Source organism: Triticum urartu, chromosome 2 (genome assembly GCF_003073215.2).
Source record: "Triticum urartu cultivar G1812 chromosome 2, Tu2.1, whole genome shotgun sequence".
Classification (NCBI taxonomy): Eukaryota; Viridiplantae; Streptophyta; class Magnoliopsida; order Poales; family Poaceae; genus Triticum; species Triticum urartu.
This window is the reverse complement of record NC_053023.1, coordinates 526,506,805-526,525,966: the sequence shown is the minus strand read 5'-3', so window position 1 is coordinate 526,525,966 and position 19,162 is coordinate 526,506,805. Positions and strand designations below refer to the sequence as shown.

The 19,162-nt window shown below is 45.3% G+C and overlaps 2 protein-coding genes across 3 annotated transcripts; one reads left to right on the top strand and one right to left on the bottom strand.

Moving 5' to 3' along the window:
- The first annotated feature begins 8,500 nt into the window (after positions 1-8,500).
- LOC125538486 (probable methyltransferase At1g29790) lies at positions 8,501-10,596 on the top strand. Its single transcript, XM_048701769.1, has one exon. It carries the CDS (start codon positions 8,633-8,635, stop codon positions 10,019-10,021), a length of 1,389 nt encoding a protein of 462 aa, XP_048557726.1. The 5' UTR covers positions 8,501-8,632; the 3' UTR covers positions 10,022-10,596.
- Positions 10,597-10,722: 126 nt separating this feature from the next.
- LOC125538487 (26S proteasome non-ATPase regulatory subunit 11 homolog) lies at positions 10,723-13,488 on the bottom strand. 2 transcript variants are annotated; one of them, XM_048701771.1, is made up of 2 exons: positions 13,248-13,488; positions 10,723-12,242 (listed from the first exon to the last, which is right to left on the bottom strand). In XM_048701771.1, the coding sequence occupies exon 2, from the start codon at positions 12,231-12,233 to the stop codon at positions 10,953-10,955; it is 1,281 nt and encodes a 426-aa protein (XP_048557728.1). In that variant the 5' UTR covers positions 12,234-12,242; positions 13,248-13,488; the 3' UTR covers positions 10,723-10,952. The 2 variants fall into 2 exon arrangements, with proteins under 2 accessions (XP_048557728.1, XP_048557727.1); XM_048701770.1 differs by having other exon boundaries at positions 10,723-12,247; positions 13,248-13,481.
- Positions 13,489-19,162: the final 5,674 nt, after the last annotated feature.

Here is a 19,162-nt window from a genome sequence, read left to right as displayed (position 1 = left end):
TTTGGAGACACCTGTAGAGCTCCTTTATAATCACCCAGTTACGTTGTGACGTTTGGTAGCACACAAAGTGTTCCTCTAGCAAACGGGAGTTGCATAATCTCATAGTCATAGGAACATGTATAAGTCATGAAGAAAGCAATAGCAACATACTAAACGATCGGGTGCTAAGCTAATGGAATGGGTCATGTTAATCAGATCATTCAACTAATGATGTGATCATGTTAATCAAATAACAACTCTTTGTCCATGGTTAGGAAACATAACCATCTTTGATTAACGAGCTAGTCAAGTAGAGGCATACTAGTGACACTCTGTTTGTCTATGTATTCACACATGTATTATGTTTCCGGTTAATACAATTCTAGCATGAATAATAAACTTTTATCATGATATAAGGAAATAAATAATAACTTTATTATTGCCTCTAGGGCATATTTCCTTCAGTCTCCCACTTGCACTAGAGTCAATAATCTAGATTACACAGTAATGATTCTAACACCCATGGAGCCTTGGTGTTGATCATGTTTTGCTCGTGGAAGAGGCTTAGTCAACGGGTCTGCAACATTCAGATCCGTATGTATCTTGCAAATCTCTATGTCTCCCACCTGGACTAGATCCCGGATGGAATTGAAACGTCTCTTGATGTGCTTGGTTCTCTTGTGAAATCTGGATTCCTTCGCCAAGGCAATTGCACCAGTATTGTCACAAAAGATTTTCATTGGACCCGATGCATTAGGTATGACACCTAGATCGGATATGAACTCCTTCATCCAGACTCCTTCATTCGCTGCTTCCGAAGCAGCTATGTATTCCGCTTCACACGTAGATCCCACCACGACGCTCTGTGTAGAACTGCACCAACTGACAGCTCCACCGTTTAATGTAAACACGTATCCGGTTTGTGATTTAGAATCGTCCGGATCAGTGTCAAAGCTTGCATCAACGTAACCATTTACGATGAGCTCTTTGTCACCTCCATATACGAGAAACATATCCTTAGTCCTTTTCAGGTACTTCAGGATGTTCTTGACCGCTGTCCAGTGATCCACTCCTGGATTACTTTGGTACCTCCCTGCTAGACTTATAGCAAGGCACACATCAGGTCTGGTACACAGCATTGCATACATGATAGAGCCTATGGCTGAAGCATAGGGAACATCTTTCATTTTCTCTCTATCTTCTGCAGTGGTCGGGCATTGAGTCTGACTCAACTTCACACCTTGTAACACAGGCAAGAACCCTTTCTTTGCTTGATCCATTTTGAACTTCTTCAAAATCTTGTCAAGGTATGTGCTTTGTGAAAGTCCAATTAAACGTCTTGATCTATCTCTATAGATCTTTATGCCTAATATGTAAGCAGCTTCACCGAGGTCTTTCATTGAAAAACTCTTATTCAAGTATCCCTTTATGCTATCCAGAAATTCTATATCATTTCCAATCAGTAATATGTCATCCACATATAATATCAGAAATGCTACAGAGCTCCCACTCACTTTCTTGTAAATACAGGCTTCTCCAAAAGTCTGTATAAAACCAAATGCTTTGATCACACTATCAAAGCGTTTATTCCAACTCCGAGAGGCTTGCACCAGTCCATAAATGGATCGCTGGAGCTTGCACACTTTGTTAGCTCCCTTTGGATCGACAAAACCTTCCGGTTGCATCATATACAACTCTTCTTCCAGAAATCCATTCAGGAATGCAGTTTTGACATCCATCTGCCAAATTTCATAATCATAAAATGCGGCAATTTCTAACATGATTCAGACAGACTTAAGCATCGCTACGGGTGAGAAGGTCTCATCGTAGTCAACCCCTTGAACTTGCCGAAACCCTTTTGCAACAAGTCGAGCTTTGTAGACAGTAATATTACCGTCGGCGTCAGTCTTCTTCTTGAAGATCCATTTATTCTCAATTGCTTGCCGATCATTGGGCAAGTCAACCAAAGTCCACACTTTGTTCTCATACATGGATCCCATCTCAGATTTCATGGCTTCAAGCCATTTTGCGGAATCTGGGCTTACCATCGCTTCTTCATAGTTCGTAGGTTCATCATGATCTAGTAGCATGATCTCCAGAACTGGATTACCGTACCACTCTGGCGCGGATCTCACTCTGGTTGATCTACGAGGTTCAGTAGTATCTTGTTCTGAAGTTTCATGATCATTATCATTAGCTTCCTCACTAATTGGTGTAGGTGTCACAGAAACAGTTTTCTGTGATGCACTACTTTCCAATAAGGGAGCAGGTACAGTTACCTCGTCAAGTTCTACTTTCCTCCCACTCACTTCTTTCGAGAGAAACTCCTTCTCCAGAAAGTTTCCGAACTTAGCAACAAAAGTCTTGCCTTCGGATCTGTGATAGAAGGTGTATCCAATAGTCTCCTTTGGATATCCTATGAAGACACATTTCTCCGATTTGGGTTCGAGCTTATCAGGTTGAAGCTTTTTCACATAAGCATCGCAGCCCCAAACTTTCAGAAATGACAACTTTGGTTTCTTGCCAAACCATAGTTCATAAGGCGTCGTCTAAACAGATTTTGATGGTGCCCTATTTAACGTGAATGCGGCCGTCTCCAAAGCATAACCCCAAAACGATAGCGGTAAATCAGTAAGAGACATCATAGATCGCACCATATCTAGTAAAGTACGATTACGACGTTCGGACACACCATTACGCTATGGTGTTCCGGGTGGCGTGAGTTGCGAAACTATTCCGCATTGTTTCAAATGTACACCAAACTCGTAACTCAAATATTCTCCTCCACGATCAGATCGTAGAAACTTTATTTTCTTGTTACGATGATTTTCAACTTCACTCTGAAATTCTTTGAACTTTTCAAACGTTTCAGACTTATGTTTCATTAAGAAGATATACCCATATCTGCTTAAGTCATCTGTGAAGGTGAGAAAATAACGATATCCACCACGAGCCTCAATATTCATCGGACCACATACATCTGTATGTATGATTTCCAACAAATCTGTTGCTCTCTCCATAGTACCGGAGAACGGCGTTTTAGTCATCTTGCCCATGAGGCACGGTTCGCAAGTACCAAGTGATTCATAATCAAGTGGTTCCAAAAGTCCATCAGTATGGAGTTTCTTCATGCGCTTTACACCGATATGACCTAAACGGCAGTGCCACAAATAAGTTGCACTATCATTATCAACTCTGCATCTTTTGGCTTTAACATTATGAATATGTGTGTCACTACTATCGAGATTCAATAAGAATAGACCATTCTTCAATGGTGCATGACCATAAAAGATATTACTCATATAAATAGAACAACCATTATTCTCTGATTTAAATGAATAACCGTCTCGCATCAAACAAGATCCAGATATAATGTTCATGCTTAACGCGGGCACCAAATAACAATTATTTAGGTCTAATATTAATCCCGAAGGTAGATGTAGAGGTAGCGTGCCGACCGCGATCACATCGACTTTGGAACCGTTTCCCACACGCATCGTCACCTCATCCTTAGCCAATCTTCGCTTAATCCATAGTCCCTGTTTCGTGTTGCAAATATTAGCAACAGAACCAGTATCAAATACCCAGGTGCTACTGCGAGCATTAGTAAGGTACACATCAATAACATGTATATCACATATACCTTTGTTCACCTTGCCATCCTTCTTATCCGCCAAATACTTGGAGCAGTTCCGCTTCCAGTGACCGGTCTGCTTGCAGTAGAAGCACTCAGTTTCAGGCTTAGGTCCAGACTTGGGTTTCTTCTCTTGAGCAGCAACTTGCTTGCTGTTCTTCTTGAAGTTCCCCTTCTTCTTCCCTTTGCCCTTTTTCTTGAAACTAGTGGTCTTGTTGACCATCAACACTTGATGCTCCTTTTTGATTTCTACCTCCGCAGCTTTCAGCATTGCGAAGAGCTCAGGAATAGTCTTATTCATCCCTTGCATATTATAGTTCATCACGAAGCTCTTGTAGCTTGGTGGCAGTGATTGGAGAATTCTGTCAATGACGCTATCATCCGGAAGATTAACTCCCAGTTGAATCAAGTGATTATTATAACCAGACATTTTGAGTATATGCTCACTGACAGAACTGTTCTCCTCCATCTTGCAGCTATAGAACTTATTGGAGACTTCATATCTCTCAATCCGGGCATTTGCTTGAAATATTAACTTCAACTCCTGGAACATCTCATATGCTCCATGACGTTCAAAACGTCGTTGAAGTCCCGGTTCTAAGCCGTAAAGCATGGCACACTGAACTATCGAGTAGTTATCAGCTTTGCTCTGCCAGACGTTCACAACATCTAGTGTTGCTCCAGCAGCAGGCCTGGCACCCAGCGGTGCTTCCAGGACGTAATTCTTCTGTGCAGCAATGAGGATAATCCTCAAGTTACGGACCCAGTCCGTGTAATTGCTACCATCATCTTTCAAGTTTGCTTTCTCAAGGAACGCATTAAAATTCAACGGAACAACAGCACGGGCCATTTATCTACAATCATACATAAACAAGCAAGATACTATCAGGTACTAAGTTCATGATAAATTTAGGTTCAATTAATCATATTACTTCAAGAACTCCCACTTAGATAGACATCCCTCTAATTCTCTAAGTGATTACGTGATCCAAATCAACTAAACCATGTCTGATCATCACGTGAGATGGAGTAGTTTCATTGGTGAACATCACTATGTTGATCATATCTACTATATGATTCACGCTCGATCTTTCGGTCTCCGTGTTCCGAGGCCATATCTGTATATGCTTGGCTCATCAAGTATAACCTGAGTATTCCGCGTGTGCAACTGTTTTGTACCCATTGTATTTGAACGTAGAGCCTATCACACCCGATCATCACGTGGTGTCTCAGCACGAAGAACTTTCGCAACGGTGCATACTCAGGGAGAACACTTCTTGATAATTTAGTGAGAGATCATCTTATAATGCTACCGTCAATCAAAGCAAGATAAGATGCATAAAAGATAAACATCACATGCAATCAATATAAGTGATATGATATGGCCATCATCATCTTGTGCTTGTGATCTCCATCTCCAAAGCACCATCATGATCACCATCGTCACCGGCGCGACACCTTGATCTCCATCGTAGCATCGTTGTCGTCTCGCCAATCTTATGCTTCCACGACTATCGCTACCGCTTAGTGATAAAGTAAAGCATTATAGCGCGATTGCATTGCATACAATAAAGCAACAACCATATGGCTCCTGCCAGTTGCCGATAACTCGGTTACAAAACATGATCATCTCTTACAATAAAATTTAGCATCATGTCTTGACCATATCACATCACAACATGCCCTGCAAAAACAAGTTAGACGTCCTCTACTTTGTTGTTGCATGTTTTACGTGGCTGCTACGGGCTTAAGCAAGAACCAATCTTACCTACGCATCAAAACCACAACGATAGTTTGTCAAGTTGGTGCTGTTTTAACCTTCACAAGGACCGGGCGTAGCCACACTCGGTTCAACTAAAGTTGGCGAAACTGTCACCCGCAAGCCACCTATGTGCAAAGCACGTCGGGAGAACCAGTCTCGCGTAAGCGTACGCGTAATGTCGGTCCGGGCCACTTCGTCCAACAATACCGCCGAACCAAAGTATGACATGCTGGTAAGCAGTATGACTTATATCGCCCACAACTCACTTGTGTTCTACTCGTGCATATAACATCAACATATAAAACCTAGGCTCGGATGCCACTGATGGGTTTCGTAGTAATTTCAAAAAATTTCCTACGCACATGCAAGATCATGGTGATGTATAGCAACGAGAGGGGGAGAGTGTGATCTACGTACCCTTGTAGATCGACAACGGAAGCGTTAACTTGGTTGATGTAGTCGTACGTCTTCACGGCCCGACCGATCAAGCACCGAGACTACGACACCTCTGAGTTCTAGCACACGTTCAGCTCGATGACGATCCCCGGACTCCGATCCAGCAAAGTGTCGGGGAAGAGTTCCGTCAGCATGACGGCGTGGTGACGATCTTGATGTACTACTGTTGCAGGGCTTCGCCTAAGCACCGCTACAATATTATCGAGGACTATGGTGGAAGGGGGCACCGCACACGGCTAAGAATATGATCACGTGGATCAACTTGTGTCTCTAGGGGGTGCCCCTGCCTCCGTATATAAAGGCTCAAGGGAGGGGGGCCGGCCGGCCATCATAGGGCGCGCCAGGAGGAGTCCTACTCCCTCCGGGAGTAGGACTCCCCCCTTTCCTAGTTGGAATAGGATTCGCGGAGGGGGGAAAAGAGGAGAGAGAGGAGGAAGGGGGGCCGGCCCCCTCTCCTTGTCCTATTCGGACCAAGGGGGGAGGGGCGCGCGGCCCATCTCTGGCCACCTCTCCTCTCTTCCACTAAGGCCCACTAAGGCCCATATACCTCCCGGGGGGTTCCGGTAACCTCCCGGTACTCCGGTAAAATCCCGATTTCACCCGGAACACTTCCGATATCCAAACATAGGCTTCCAATATATCAATCTTTATGTCTCGACCATTTCGAGACTCCTCGTCATGTCCGTGATCACATCCGGGACTCCGAACAACCTTCGGTACATCAAAATGCATAAACTCATAATATAACTGTCATCGTAACCTTAAGCGTGCGGACCCTATGGGTTCGAGAACAATGTAGACATGACCGAGACACGTCTCCGGTCAATAACCAATAGCGGAACCTGGATGCTCATATTGGCTCCTACATATTCTATGAAGATCTTTTATCGGTCAGACCGCATAACAACATACGCTGTTCCCTTTGTCATCGGTATGTTACTTGCCCGAGATTCGATCGTCGGTATCCTATACCTAGTTCAATCTCGTTACCAGCAAGTCTCTTTACTCGTTCTGTAATACATCATCCCGCAACTAACTCATTAGTTGCAATGCGTGCAAGGCTTAAGTGATGTGCATTACCGAGAGGGCCCAGAGATACCTCTCCGACAATCGGAGTGACAAATCCTAATCTCGAAATACGCCAACCCAACATGTACCTTTGGAGACACCTGTAGAGCTCCTTTATAATCACCCAGTTATGTTGTGATGTTTGGTAGCACACAAAGTGTTCCTCTGGCAAACGGGAGTTGCATAATCTCATAGTCATAGGAACATGTATAAGTCATGAAGAAAGCAATAGCAACATACTAAACGATCGGGTGCTAAGCTAATGGAATGGGTCATGTCAATCAGATCATTCAACTAATGATGTGATCCCGTTAATCAAATAACAACTCTTTATCCGTGGTTAGGAAACATAACCATCTTTGATTAACGAGCTAGTCAAGTAGAGGCATACTAGTGACACTCTGTTTGTCTATGTATTCACACATGTATTATGTTTCCGGTTAATACAATTCTAGCATGAATAATAAACTTTTATCATGATATAAGAAAATAAATAATAACTTTATTATTGCCTCTAGGGCATATTTCCTTCGGACACGAGGGGTTTTATACTAGTTCAGCCCCTTCGATGAAGGTAAAAGTCTACGTCTAGTTGTGATTGTATTGCTAGGGTTTCGATGACCAGGGAGCGAATCCGCTTTGCCTGGCTCTCGAGTTGTTGTCTATTGTCCTCAAACCGCGGCCGGGTCGTCCCTTTATATACATAGGTTGACGCCCGCCGGTTCACAGAGTCCCGAGGCCGGATCATAGAGGTGTCCGGCTCGATCTCTATTCCTCTAACTTACAATACAAGTTGCATGATAAAGTCGGTTCACATCTACAGGCTTTAATCCGCCTTTGGGCCTTGGGCCTTCGTAAAGCGCCACCATCTTCACATCTTCATGGGCTTCTATCTTCATGGAGCTAACCCGGCCACTCCTAGCCGGTTTACCTCCAGTAACCATATCCCCAACAGCAGGGGTGGGGCTTTCCAGCCTGTCGATCATTGGGTCCGGAACGACCCGTAATGTCGGGGTTGGGCAGAAAAGCTCTCTGCAAGTGGGATGTAGCGCAAAACGGTCGCGGCTGGACTAAAATTGAGGCACGAGATAGGTTTTAGGGGGAAAAGTCATTTCTAGGAACGGGATTGCGAAGTCGCGGTCAATTGAGACTTAACTAAGTCTTAGTCAATGCTATATTCATAATTTTATGTTGAGATTCGGTGCAAAATTTTCTTTTTTCTTTTTAATTTGTCTTTCTTACATGTTATATCACTTGACTTAGACTTGCTTAAGTCTCAGTCAACTAAGACCAAGACACAACCTTCCATGAAAATAAATTGGGATATGCTAGATATACAGGGATTAATCCCCTAATAGCTTAGCACGCATCTCTCGCCGACTTGTGGATCCGGCCACAGCCTGCCTTTTGAAGCAAAATTGTCACCCTTTTCTCCCCCCAAAGCAACCAGTCACACATCCAAAGTCAAAAGTGGTGCGCCTCAAAGCTTCACTTGTAATTTTCTAAACCCCGGATTAAATTGTCAGCCACCGTTTTGACATGCATGTCAGATACAGATGCATTATGAACTGAAGTAGCACGTACACTGGGTACCAATTTCCGGCTGTGATAATGCGGAAACATCGTAGCGTAGCAAGGGGAGCATCGCCAATCTCGAGGAACACTACTAGACTGCCAGTGCTAGAGCTAGTTGTTGCCGATCTTCAGGCCGCGAGCGCGCAGCAAGTGTGGTCATGCACGGGGCAAAGCACCGGATCACCACCACCTCGCAGCAGCAACAACATCTCGGTGCGGCGATGGGCGGCGGCGTGGACAGCCACGGGCACCGGCTGGCTCGGCCAGCGATTCGGCACGCCAAGCTCAAGATGCTCTTCGTCGTCATCGCCACCAACCTCGTCTCGGTGTACCTCTTCTCCGGCGCGTCGCTGTCGCTCAACATGCCCGCCTCCGCGCCGAGCATCCACCTCTGGGACTCCACGGCGCTCCTCCGGGACCTCAACGCCACCCGCGACGCGCTCTCGCTGGCACGCGCGGAGCTGGCCTTCCTCCGGGGGCAGTGCGGGACGTCTTCGCTCCTCCTCGAGTCCGTGCTCGCCAAGCTCGGAGCCGTCCACGGCGATACGCCGGCGGTCCAGGACTTCAATGGCTGGCCCGAGGAGCCCACGGGCGAGCTCAAGATGGCCATCGAGCCGCACCGGCTCCCCCTCGGCTACTCTGTCAACTTCGGCACCGACGAGCTCTTCCCGGGCCTGGGCCTCGCGTGCCGCAACTTCCAGGAGGAGCTCACGCGGTACATGACGTACAACGCCAGCGCCGAGTGCCCCGACGACGAGGCCCTCGCACTTCAGCTCATGCTCAAGGGGTGCGAGCCGCTGCCGCGCCGGCGCTGCCGGCCACGGTCCCCGGCGAGGTACGTCGAGCCGAAGCCGCTCCCGGCGAGCCTCTGGTCAATCCCGGCCGACACGACCGTGAACTGGTCCCCCTACACGTGCAAGAACTACACCTGCCTCGTGGAGCGCGCGCACAGCAGGGGCGGGTCGTACGACTGCAAGGACTGCTTCGACCTGGCGGGCAAGGAGCGGCGACGGTGGCTGTCCGACAACGGCGGCCCTGGGTTCAGCATCGACGGCGTGCTGGGGTCCAGGCCGCCGGGCACGGTGCGCATCGGCCTGGACATCGGCGGCGGGACCGGAACCTTCGCGGCGCGGATGCGCGAGCGCAACGTGACCGTGGTGACCACGACCCTGGACCTGGACGCACCCTTCAACCGGTTCGTGGCGTCGCGCGGGCTGGTGCCGCTGCACATCAGCCTCGTGCAGCGGCTCCCCTTCGCCGACGGCGTGCTGGACATCGTGCACTCCATGCACGTGCTCACCAACTCGGTGCCCGCCGCCGTGCTCGAGTTCGCGTTCTTCGATATCTACCGGGTGCTCCGGCCCGGCGGCGTCTTCTGGCTCGACCACTTCTTCTGCCTCGGCCCGCAGCTCAACGCCACGTACGTGCCCATCCTCGACCGCGTCGGCTTCCGCCGGCTCCGGTGGAAGGCCAGCCCGAAGCTCGACCTGGGGGCGGAGAGGAACGAATGGTACGTCTCGGCGTTACTAGAGAAGCCCATGACATGATCGCGCCTTGTGTCATGTTGGTAATTTGTTTCTTCACTGCCAGTTGTGTTTTGAGGGAGCATAATTGATACATGAAACAGGGTTAAGATAATTATAGGTACGCGTGAGCATACCGAAATGGCGAAATTGTGGCAAATTTTACATGATTTCTGAAAGATTCACAGAAGAATAATCCAGTGCAATTGTTGCATGATAAAACCTCCTGCTACGTAGCACGGGTAGCAGCTTAATTCATGTCAGACGCAGCACATGCGAGTGCATTCATGTACTCCAATCTTCTGTCAGGGACAGATATACTGAAGTCTCACCAAATCAGTACAGAACATGTATAACATGTTTAGATACCTACTGGCTACGTCGTGTGAGATGTAAGCAGCATTAGCGCTGTTTAGTGATCAGCAAAAGAAGAAGAAGCTTGATTTCGATCAGAAATCTGCATCTACAAACGCTTGCTGTCAGATACCGAGCCAACAGAAACATACGGCCCCAAACCATACAAGAACAGAGTAGGAACACAGGAATCACTGCCGACATAGGCGACAACTGACATGAAGCAACCACACAAGACAGTAACTGAAAGGGAATGCCATAACAGCATTTATAACTCTGACAAATAAAACTTAAATGTTAGGCCCAGTTTCAACACTGATGGAAATCCCAAAGATATAACAGCACAAGTTCAACATACCAACCAAAGCAAGTGAGAGAACTAATGATTTATGTTTGGACAAGCTAGTGTCGGTACATCCACCACATAAAAACAACAAATTGTCCAGTTCACGAGCAAGATGGATTTTTCTATGATCCAATATAACGACCAACATGCAAAATCAAGTGCCAACATGCAGGATTACATGTCTTAAAGACAGCAAAGGAACTGAAAAGGCTGAAACCATACCAAACAGGCAAACTATCACATGCTTAGCAGCCTTCAAGCCATGATCTTGGCCGACCTCATGTAAAGACTGTCCACGACCTTTCCAACATTTGAAATGGTTTCCAGTGTAGCAGGGAAGATGGCCTCTGTCTTCTGATCCTCAAAGATAATGAGGCAACCAGCACCTTGATCCAGAGTACCAGCAAATTTCTTGTCTAGAATCATCTGCGACAGCTTCTTCTCAACATCATCAACCGCCAATTCAATCATCTGTGCAACATGCCCAATCTCCACTCTCGAGTAGGGCTCAATCAACCTGCACAGATTCTGCTCCAGGAGGGTATCATACAGAGAGGAAAGATGCCTGTGAACAATAGGGTCCTCCTCAAGCTGGGCTTTGAAATCGCGGAGGGCAGTTTCAAAGTACTTGAGAGATCTTTTAGAGTAGGCATCAGCTACAGCTTTCATAGCATCAACATCCGGACCAACATATTTTAGGCTAGCCTTAGATGAGATTATTCCAGCAACATCATCAGCTTGGTTAACCATTATCTTGCACAAGAGCATGTACTTCAAGCTGAAGATAGCTCTTGGGTCATCCAGTGCATTGAAAGCTTCAAATGCTTCAAAGAAGTAGCTGTAAGCAGTTTTGTAATCCTTTTCTTCTGCGTGAAGGATTCCACTCTGCATATCAATAGTGCCCTGCTGAGCTGGTGGAACATAGATGGCATTCGCCGCTGTCCTTGCAGCAGTCAACGAAGCTTTGGCCTTTGGCAGGTTTCTGAGAGAGAAGTGGAGTTTGCTCTCCAACAGGTCTATGTCCACAAGGAGCAACTTGTCATCAAGTCTCCTGACTTCCTTAATAAGACCAGTCAGGAGAGTCAGGGCTTCAGTGTACTCTTGATTCTCTAGCAGAAGTGCCGCTAACCTTGCCTCCACACGCTGCCTAAGGAATGTACGCTTCTCTGCACGGGTCCATTCCACCATCTCTTTGCACAGCGAGATCTGGAGATCAGATGTTCCAGGAATCTTGGAAACAGCATCAATGATTCCACGGACAATTTTTGCAGTCTTGGCCTTGGGAATCAGTGAGAAAAACGGCCTGAGCTGGGTCAAAAGGTTTCGCAACTCCTCAGCTCTGCTCTCTTCAGTGAGGTAATTTGTAAGGTTAGTAATTGCAAGTTCTTTTGTTCTCAGTGCATCCGCAGAAGAAGACGGGTCTTGAATCACACGGTAAAGGATCGAAATTGACTTTGAAGCATCCTTAGCCTCCTGAGCCATTGCAATTGACTCAGTAGTAGCAGGAAGGTATGATGACTCCATTGAAGAAGACATGGCCACACGCTGAACTGACAGTAAAATAAACAGAAGTTACTTAGTATTATAAAATATTAGAGTAAATCAGAATTTTCTAGAACAAAGGTATGGGGATGTCAAAGTAACACAAGGAACTAGATAATGCGGAGTGCACGCATGAATTTCCTACACGATGCCTCCAACTAACAGAGGAAAAAAGGAAACATATCGGCATGCATGAATTTCCAATCAATACATATGCCTTCTTCTGAAAGCAAGGAAAATATAGTTTAGCAATTACCAAAGATAGGTCTATCACTATCTGGAATATCTAAGCAGGCACATGATCTTGACATTTAGTCATTTACAAATTCAGCCACATAACAACTGCATGTGGGGAAGACACTCACCTTGCATCTCCATATAATAGTTCTAGTCAAAAGAAGCTACTATATGCAAAGCTCATTCACTTTTGTTTCAATTTAAGTTAGGTAGTGTAACCATGTTCTTTAGATCTGCAGGGTAATTCCCAGAGTGCAACACTGGGCAGAATCAATCGTTTCTCAACAGTGTCCCAAGATCTAACTGGACAAAGAATCATCTGGGGTGTTAAGTTGGAATAAATCAAAATTGAGATGCTGCCCAATCCAGCATATCATGGTAAAACGCAGTGCTACCAGTGCCTCTTATAACTCAGTAGAATTGACAATACCCTTCACCAAGCTAGAATTCCCAAGTCTAATTACCATAACCAGAATCCCTAAACCCTAACCTCAGAATAAACAGCCAAGACAGGGGAAAAGCATGCTGCCCTTAGCGAGATCCAATTTCTCCACTCTAACAAAGCACACAGGCTTGCAGTACCCACTACGCCGAGCCAGCAGCTGATTTCTGCGGAGTATTAACAAAGACCACGCAGGCCGCAACAGTGAAATCCAGAACAAACTACCCACCAAAGCACAGGTTTATTTATTTTTGCGTCAGATTGCTAACGCGATGGGAAATCATACACTAGAAGTCTCGGAATAATCCAGGGAAGTTAGGGTTCGTTACCAACAGAAGGAAGCGATCCGAGCACGGATGGATCTGTCCAGTAGGGCGGAGGAGGACGACGACGAGTGGGAGAGGGGGGATTCTTTCGAGGTGGCGTGCCTCCGGGGACGGAGACCAGGAGGCGTGTTCCGGCCTTCCGGGGGAGAGCTCGGCGGTGTTGGCGTGAGAAATCTGGGGGAGACGAACGGGGAAGCCAGTCGAGCACGAAGGGAAAGGGTGCGAGAGTAATCTTTGGTATTTCCGGGAGTGTTTTCGCACAATTCGAGCGGGCCGAATAATCGAATACGTTCTCAGGTACAGCCTACAGGCCCAACAGCGGCTAAATGTTGGGCTTACAAGTACCAAGGCCATGTAAGCCCAAAGGATTGCATGCATGCGACTATTTAGAAGCCTACAATAGCGGGAGCTATATCCAAAAATTTAATTCTGGAGTCATCTACACCTGGTGAAGATCTTTAATTCCCCCCTCCCTAAAAAGAAAAAAGAAAAAAAAGAACAGTATCCCCTCAAAAAAAGATGAACAGTAAATAGCAGAAAAATAAGTAAAGATCTTTTCTTTTGGTGCAAGATACTCAAATGCGTGATGTTCGCGTAAAATATTGGGGTGTTTGAACATTCAAGGAGATCGTGAAAAAACAACATAAAATTGGGTGTGAGCAATGCTGTTTTTAAAAGTTTATCATATACCCAAAAATTGTCTTTTTTTCTATGAGCTTCTCGAATAACCAAACTTCACCAAATTTTGCACGGACATCACACATGTAAGCATATTGCACCACATGATTTTTTACTATTTCAAAGAATTTTCCTGTTGCACACCCGGACTTACCTAAGCTCGGTGTAGAATAGCCGCATCCGAGCTATGCCTCGCCTGAAGCGCGGCGCGAGCGGGCCGGGCCATCATTGTAGCAGCGCATTCGTTTTTTTGCTCTCTCCGTGTTCTTTGTTTGTTTTTTCACTGTTTGGGCTGTTTTTCCTCATGTGTTGTGTTTTGTTCTGTTTGTCGCGGTCGCGTTTTGTGTTATTTTTTCTTATGGTATCTTTTTTTACCTCTTCATCGGTTTTCTTCTGTTTTTATTTTTCTTCTTCATTGGTTTTCTCTGTGTTATTGTATGGTTTCTTTGGTTTTCTCTTTCTTGGTTCCTTTGTTTTTGTTTCTTTGTCGGTTTTCACTGGTTTTTTTCTTGTCTTTCTTATTTTCTTTTTTTTCTTTGGTTATGTATGTTTTTTCTTGGGTTTCACTATTTTTCAAATATACGATCTACATTTTGTTTTAGATACAAGTTTTGAACACTTATTTGAATATAAGTTTAACATTTTTTATATACATGGTGAACATTTTTTAATGGGAATACACAGGTTTTCACATACAATATACATTTTTTGTGTACACCAGGAACACTTTTATATACATGTTTAACATTTTTAATACAAAAATAGCTTTTTTTAAAATAAAGGCGAGGGAGCCGAAAATGAGTCTCTATCCCGGTGCGAGATTGCCGGTCCTGATGGAAGATGCAATCTGGAGTCGGTCACCGGCCGACGCAGGTCATGCCTAGCTTACCAACGGATGGTGCAGAAAATAGTTAGTGACCTCGATAGGGTCCATTCTTCATAAAACTAGTAGTCTTGCGGATGCTATATCTTTGCTCATGGTTGAACTTGAAAGACAATTTATCCACATGCATCCTTGCATACAGAGGATTTTTCTAGAATTTTCCAATATTGAGCATTCTTCTGTTAAGCGAGCAGCTACCATCTTTTTAGCTCATGAGTTCAGATTTATAATAAAAGAGGTTGATACATCAACAACGTATCTATCATTTTTGATTGTTCCATGCTATTATATTATCTGTTTGGATGTTTAATGGGCTTTAATATGCACTTTTATATTATTTTTGGGACTAACCTATTAACCGGAGGCCCAGTGCTAGTTGCTGTTTTTTGCCTATTTCAGTGTTTCGTAGAAAAGGAATATCAAACAGAACGAAACCTTCACGAGGATCTTTTTTGGAACAAACATAATCCAGGAGACTTGGAGTGGAGGTCAAGGAAGCAACAACGCGGCCACGAGGTAGGGAGGCGTGCCCAGGGGGTAGGGGATGGAAATATGCCCTAGAGGCAATAATAAAGTTATTCCTATATCATGATAAATATATATTATTCATGCTAGAATTGTATTAACTGGAAACATGATACATGTGTGAATACATAGACAAACAGAGTGTCACTAGTATGCCTCTACTTGACTAGCTCGTTGATCAAAGATGGTTATGTTTCCTAGCCATACACAAAGAGTTATCATTTGATTAACGGGATCACATCATTAGAAGAATGATGTGATTGACTTGACCCATTCCGTTAGCTTAGCACTTGATCGTTTAGTATGTTGCTATTTCTTTCTTCATGACTTATACATGTTCCTATGACTATGAGATTATGCAACTCCCATTTACCGGAGGAACACTTTGTGTGCTACCAAACATCACAACGTAACTGGGTGATTATAAAGGTGCTCTAGAGGTATCTCCGAAGGTACTTGTTGGGTTGGCGTATTTCGAGATTAGGATTTGTCACTCCGATTCTCGGAGAGGTATCTCTGGGCCCACTCAGTAATGCACATCACTTAAGCCTTGCAAGCATTGCAACTAATGAGTTAGTTGCGGGATGATGTATTACGGAACGAGTAAAGAGACTTGCCGGTAACGAGATTGAACTAGGTATTGAGATACCGACGATCGAATCTCGGGCAAGTAACATACCGATGACAAAGGGAACAACGTATGTTGTTATGCGGTTGGACCGATAAAGATCTTCATAGAATATGTAGGAGCCAATATGAGCATCCAGGTTCCGCTATTGGTTATTGACCGGAGACGTGTCTCGGCCATATCTACATAGTTCTCGAACCCGTAGGGTCCGCATGCTTAAAGTTCGATGACGGTTATATTATGAGTTTATGTGTTTTGATGTACCGAAGGTAGTTCAGAGTCCCGGATGTGATCATGGACATGACGAGGAGTCTCAAAATGGTCAAGACGTAAAGATCGATATATTGGACGACTATATTTGGATACCAGAATGGTTCCGGGTGAGATCGGGATAATACCGGAGCACCGGAAGGTTATCGGAACCCCCCAGGAGGTATATGGGCCTTAATGGGCTTTAGTGGAAAGGAGGGGAAAGGAGCAAGGGAGGGGACGTGCCCCCCAAGCCCAATCCAAATTGGGAGGGGGGCCGCCCCCCTTTCCTTCCTCCCTCCTTCCTCTTCCTTCCCTCTCCCTCTCCAAATAGGAAAAGGAGGAGTCCTACTCCCGGTGGGAGTAGGACTTCCCCCCTTGGGCGCGCCTCCTCCCCTTGGCCGGCCCTCTCCTCCCCCCTTTATATACGGAGGAGAGGGGCACCCCATAGACACAACAATTGATCTCTTGGATATTTTAGCCATGTGCGGTGCCCCTCTCCACCATAGTCCACCTAGATAATTTCGTAGCAGTGCTTAGGCGAAGCCCTGCAACGGTAGAACATCAACATCGTCACCACACCGTCGTGCTGACGAGACTCTCCCTCAAAGCTCGGCTGTATCGGAGTTCGAGGGACGTCATCGAGTTGAACGTGTGCAGAACTCGGAGGTGCCGTACGTTTGGTACTTGATCGGTCGGATCATGAAGACGTACGACTACATCAACCGCTTTGTGCTAATGCTTCCGCTTACGGTCTACGAGGGTACATAGACGACACGCTCCCCTCTTGTTGCTATGCATCACCATGATCTTGCGTGTGCGTAGAATTTTTTTGAAATTACTGCGTTCCCCAATAGTGGTATCAGCGCCTGGTATTATGCGTTGATGTTATATGCACGAGTAGAACACAAGTGAGTTGTGGGCGATACAAGTCATACTGCTTACCAGCATGTCATACTTTGGTTTGGCGGTATTGTTGGATGAAGCGGCCCGGACCGACATTACGCGTATGCTTACGCGAGACTGGTTCTACCGACGTGCTTTGCACACAGGTGGCTGGCGGGTGTCAGTTTCTCCAACTTTAGTTGAACCGAGTGTGGCTACGCCCGGTCCTTGAGAAGGTTAAAACAACACTAACTTGACGAACTATCGTTGTGGTTTTGATGCATAGGTAAGAACGGTTCTTGCTCAGCCCGTAGCAGCCACGTAAAACTTGCAACAACAAAGTAGAGGATGTCTAACTTGTTTTTGCAGGGCATGTTGTGATGTGATATGGTCAAGACATGATGCTATATTTTATTGTATGAGATGGTCATGTTTTGTAACCGAGTTATCGACAACTGGCAGGAGCCATATGGTTGTCGCTTTATTGTATGCAATGCAATCGCCCTGTAATTGCTTTACTTTATCACTAAGCGGTAGCGATAGTCGTAGAAGCAATAGTTGGCGAGATGACAACGATGCTACGATGGAGATCAAGGTGTCGCGCCGGTGACGATGGTGATCATGACGGTGCTTCGGAGATGGAGACCACAAGCACAAGATGATAATGGCCATATCATATCACCTATATTGATTGCATGTGATGTTTATCTTTTATGCATCTTATTTTGCTTTGATTGACGGTAGCATTATAAGATGATCTCTCACTAAATTTCAAGATAAAAGTGTTCTCCCTGAGTATGCACCGTTGCCAAAGTTCGTCGTGTCGAGACACCACGTGATGATCGGGTGTGATAAGCTCTACGTCCATCTACAACGGGTGCAAGCCAGTTTTGCACACGCAGAATACTCAGGTTAAACTTGACGAGCCTAGCATATGCAGATATGGCCTCGGAACACTGAGACCGAAAGGTCGAGCGTGAATCATATAGTAGATATGATCAACATAGTGATGTTCATCATTGAAAACTACTCCATTTCATGTGATGATCGGTTATGGTTTAGTTGATTTGGATCACGTGATCACTTAGATGATTAGAGGGATGTCTATCTAAGTGGGAGTTCTTAATTAATATGATTAATTGAACTTAAATTTATCATGAACTTAGTACCTGATAGTATTTTGCATGTCTATGTTTGTTATAGATAGATGGCTCGTGCTGTTGTTCCATTGAATTTTAATATGTTCCTTGAGAAAGCAAAGTTGAAAGATGATGGTAGCAATTACACGGACTGGGTCCGTAACTTGAGGATTATCCTCATTGCTGCACATAAGAATTACGTCCTGGAAGCACCGTTAGGTGCCAAACCTGTTGCAGGAGCAACACCAGATGTTATGAACGTCTGGCAGAGCAAAGCTGATGACTACTCGATAGTTCAGTGTGCCATGCTTTACAGCTTAGAATCGGGACTTCAACGACGTTTTGAACGTCATGGAGCATATGAGATGTTCCAGGAGTTGAAGTTAATATTTCAAGCAAATGCCCGGATTGAGAGATATGAAGTCTCCAATAAGTTCTATAGCTGCAAGATGGAGGAGAATAGTTCTGTTAGTGAGCATATACTCAGAACGTCTGGGTATAACAATCACTTGATTCAACTGGGAGTTAATCTTCTGGATGATAGCGTCATTGACAGAATTCTTCAATCACTGCCACCAAGCTACAAGAGCTTCGTGATGAACTATAACATGCAAGGGATGGATAAGACGATTCCCGAGCTCTTCGCAATGCTAAAGCTGCGGAGATAGAAATCAAGAAGGAGCATCAAGTGTTGATGGTCAATAAGTCCACCAGTTTCAAGAAAAAGGGCAAAGGGAAGAAGAGAACTTCAAGAAGAACATCAAACAAGTTGCTGCTCAAGAGAAGAAACCCAAGTCTGGATCTAAGCCTGAGACTGAGTGCTTCTACTGCAAGCAGACTGGTCACTGGAAGCGGAACTGCCCCAAGTATTTGGTGGATAAGAAGGATGGCAAGGTGAACAAAGGTATATGTGATATACATGTTATTGATG

Bases quoted from the DNA above. Each gene is read 5' to 3' on its own strand.
- LOC125538487 (XM_048701771.1), bottom strand. From the start codon at position 12,233: ATGTCTTCTTCAATGGAGTCATCATACCTTCCTGCTACTACTGAGTCA.
- LOC125538486 (XM_048701769.1), top strand. From the start codon at position 8,633: ATGCACGGGGCAAAGCACCGGATCACCACCACCTCGCAGCAGCAACAA.